General features: G+C 44.8%; 1 protein-coding gene across 8 annotated transcripts in view; it reads left to right on the top strand.

The window, feature by feature from the left end:
• Nucleotides 1–2,500, top strand: part of LOC143028367 (ras-specific guanine nucleotide-releasing factor 2-like) — a 311,642-nt gene that overhangs the window by 146,004 nt on the left and 163,138 nt on the right. For all 8 annotated transcript variants that reach the window (XM_076190336.1, XM_076190337.1, XM_076190338.1 and 5 more), the window contains one exon: nt 801–1,030. In XM_076190336.1, coding sequence (XP_076046451.1) covers nt 801–1,030 — 230 coding nt within the window. The remainder of the gene's footprint in view (nt 1–800; nt 1,031–2,500) is intronic.

The following is a 2,500-nucleotide window of genomic DNA, read 5'->3' as shown; positions in this document are numbered from 1 at the left end:
TTGATATTGAAAGCACACAAGAGGTCATGGTAAACAATAACAGATGCTTTGGCAACATCATTACAGACAGTAAATATTGACCATGTGAGGGTCCCTTAACCCTTTCGAAATAGACGCCGGAGGGTAGCATCTCCCGGCAACCCATTTTCAAAAACTGTTAACCCCCCCCCCCTTCATCTGAAGTGATACTCGGTCTCTGGACCGGACCAACTTTTTCACACAAGGAGAGCTGATACCCTGTGACTGTTCTCCTCTTCCTCCTCTTGCTCCCTCCCATACTTCTACCTTCAGTTCCTAGTACTCTGCGTGGATTGTGTTCCACGAAGAAACTCCTGAGTGTTTCTTAGGGGCACCTTGCTCCCTAGTAAGTTACTCTCTTCTCCATAAGAATATCTGTGCACCATTATTCTATTAATCGCATGAGAATGGTCGTCAACACCGACAAATGTTCGAGAAAAGTATTCCGGATAGATGCCTACAGACACAACTCAGTATGAGCGACTACGCTAAGGAGCGTAAATACACACTCACATATCAGCAACATACCCAATTAGTTTTTCTCTCTGAATGAAAGAGGCAAGTGCTGATAGGCGTGCCAGGAAACCCACTTGGTGAGGACGAAGTCTTTATTGGTACAATGTTTCGCTCATAAAGGCTTTATACACGAGTACTTGGTAAAGCTCTAACGAGCGAAACCTTGAACCAGTGGAGACTTCATCCTCACATGGTGCTTTCCATCTGACACAATTTCTCTCTCGCTCCCTGCCTGGGTGTTCCGTATAGTCCCCCTTGTATTGCAGCCTGGTGTTCCGTATGGTGGAGGCAGAGGAGGAGTACGTGGAGCAGCTCAACCTGTTGGTGTCCTGTTTCCTGAGGCCTTTCAAGATGGCCGCGTCCAGCAAGAAACCGCCCTCCAGCCACGAGGACGTAAATTCCATCTTCCTCAATTCTGAGACGCTGCTTTTCCTGCACCAGATCTTCCTGAAGGGATTGTCGGCGAGGATGGAGAGCTGGCCGACGCTGGTGCTCGGTAGGTGGCAGAGGACCTTTCTCGTTCGGAGGTGTGCTTCAGGTGGATGGATGGCAGATGGGTCGGGGAAGGACGACGACTGAGGTAATCGTCTCCCTCCCGTACGCGTGCGTTGGTGGACCTTCAGTACAGGCGTACGTGTGTACTCAAAGAGCACATCACTAAGCGGGCGAGGGGCGCCTAGGAGACAGACACAAGTTGCTGTGCTACTTTTCTTCGGCCATTTTTATTCTTTGGCGGCGATGTCCGTGGCCTGTCATTCACTTGCAGTCAAACTTCTCAAAACCGCAGATATGAATCTCTTTCCCCAAACTTGGAGAGCAACAACAAAAAAGTCTATTTGCTTAACCAATGTTTTGTACTTTGTGCTTTATACTGTCCTTCCACAGTGTATTTCTTGTCTTCATGTTGTGACGAGTACACCTGGAAACTCCTTCCCACCCGCCTCTCATCCATCTAGGCTTAACCCCCAAAGACTTAATAACAATAATGTAAATAAAGAAAAATATCAGAGAACATAATTATTTCGTAAAGTCACAATTAAGATACTTGTCCATTGTTTTAACTTTCTACTGTAATTACCTCAACTGCCCCAAATAGGTAAAAATCAAAATCTTATCATAATACCCTCCCCTTTGTTAGTCTTCTTTTGTTCTGTGCATCCCAAAACCTTAGTTCCTCAGTCTTTCTGTTTATCTCTCTCTCTCTCTCTCTCTCTCTCTCTCTCTCTCTCTCTCTCTCTCTCTCTCTCTCTCTCTCTGTTTTTCTATCTGTTTGATCTAATTATCTCTCTATCTATTTATCTATCCATCTGGCTGTGAATGAATGCATGTCTGTCTGTTTGTCAGTCTTTCTGTCTGTTTGTCTGTATGTATGTACGTCTGTCTCTATCTATCTGCCGCTTTTTCTCTCTCATTCTCCATCTGTCTCTTACTTTCTGTCTCACTCTCTCTCTCACTCTCTCTCTCTCTCTCTCTCTCTCTCTCTCTCTCTCTCTCTCTCTCTCTCTCTCTCTCTCTCTCTCTCTCTCTCTCTCTCTCTCTCTCTCTCTCTCTGTTTCTCTTTCTCTCTTTTATAACGTTTCTCCATGTTTCCATCTTTATTTCTATTTCTTCCTCACCCTCTCTCCATCTCTCTCTCTGTGTCTCTCTCACTCTTTCTTCTTCCCTCTCCTTGTTGAAAACATGTCGCTGTTGTGTTGGCTGAAGATATCTTGCTTCTTACTTATGATTGTGCATGTCCACTTGGCAATGCTTGTTTGTAGCTTCGACAGCAGACCTTTCTTTTTATGAAATAAAACTTTCTCATTTCTTTCTCTCTTTCTCGGTAACTGTCGTGCTAGATTTAAGTCTAGTCTACTTTTCGTGTTAGCTGTATTTGTAATGCTACGAGACTTTTTACTCGACCAACTTAACTGTATACAGTGTGCTTCCGGCGAGAAACTGACTTGAGCTTAACAGCACTCCATAA

Source organism: Oratosquilla oratoria, chromosome 9 (assembly GCF_046742065.1).
Source record: "Oratosquilla oratoria isolate Oo_2021 chromosome 9, ASM4674206v1, whole genome shotgun sequence".
Taxonomy (NCBI): domain Eukaryota; kingdom Metazoa; phylum Arthropoda; class Malacostraca; order Stomatopoda; family Squillidae; genus Oratosquilla; species Oratosquilla oratoria.
The sequence above is the reverse complement of the archived record's forward strand: the minus strand, read 5'-3'. Positions and strand labels throughout refer to the sequence as shown.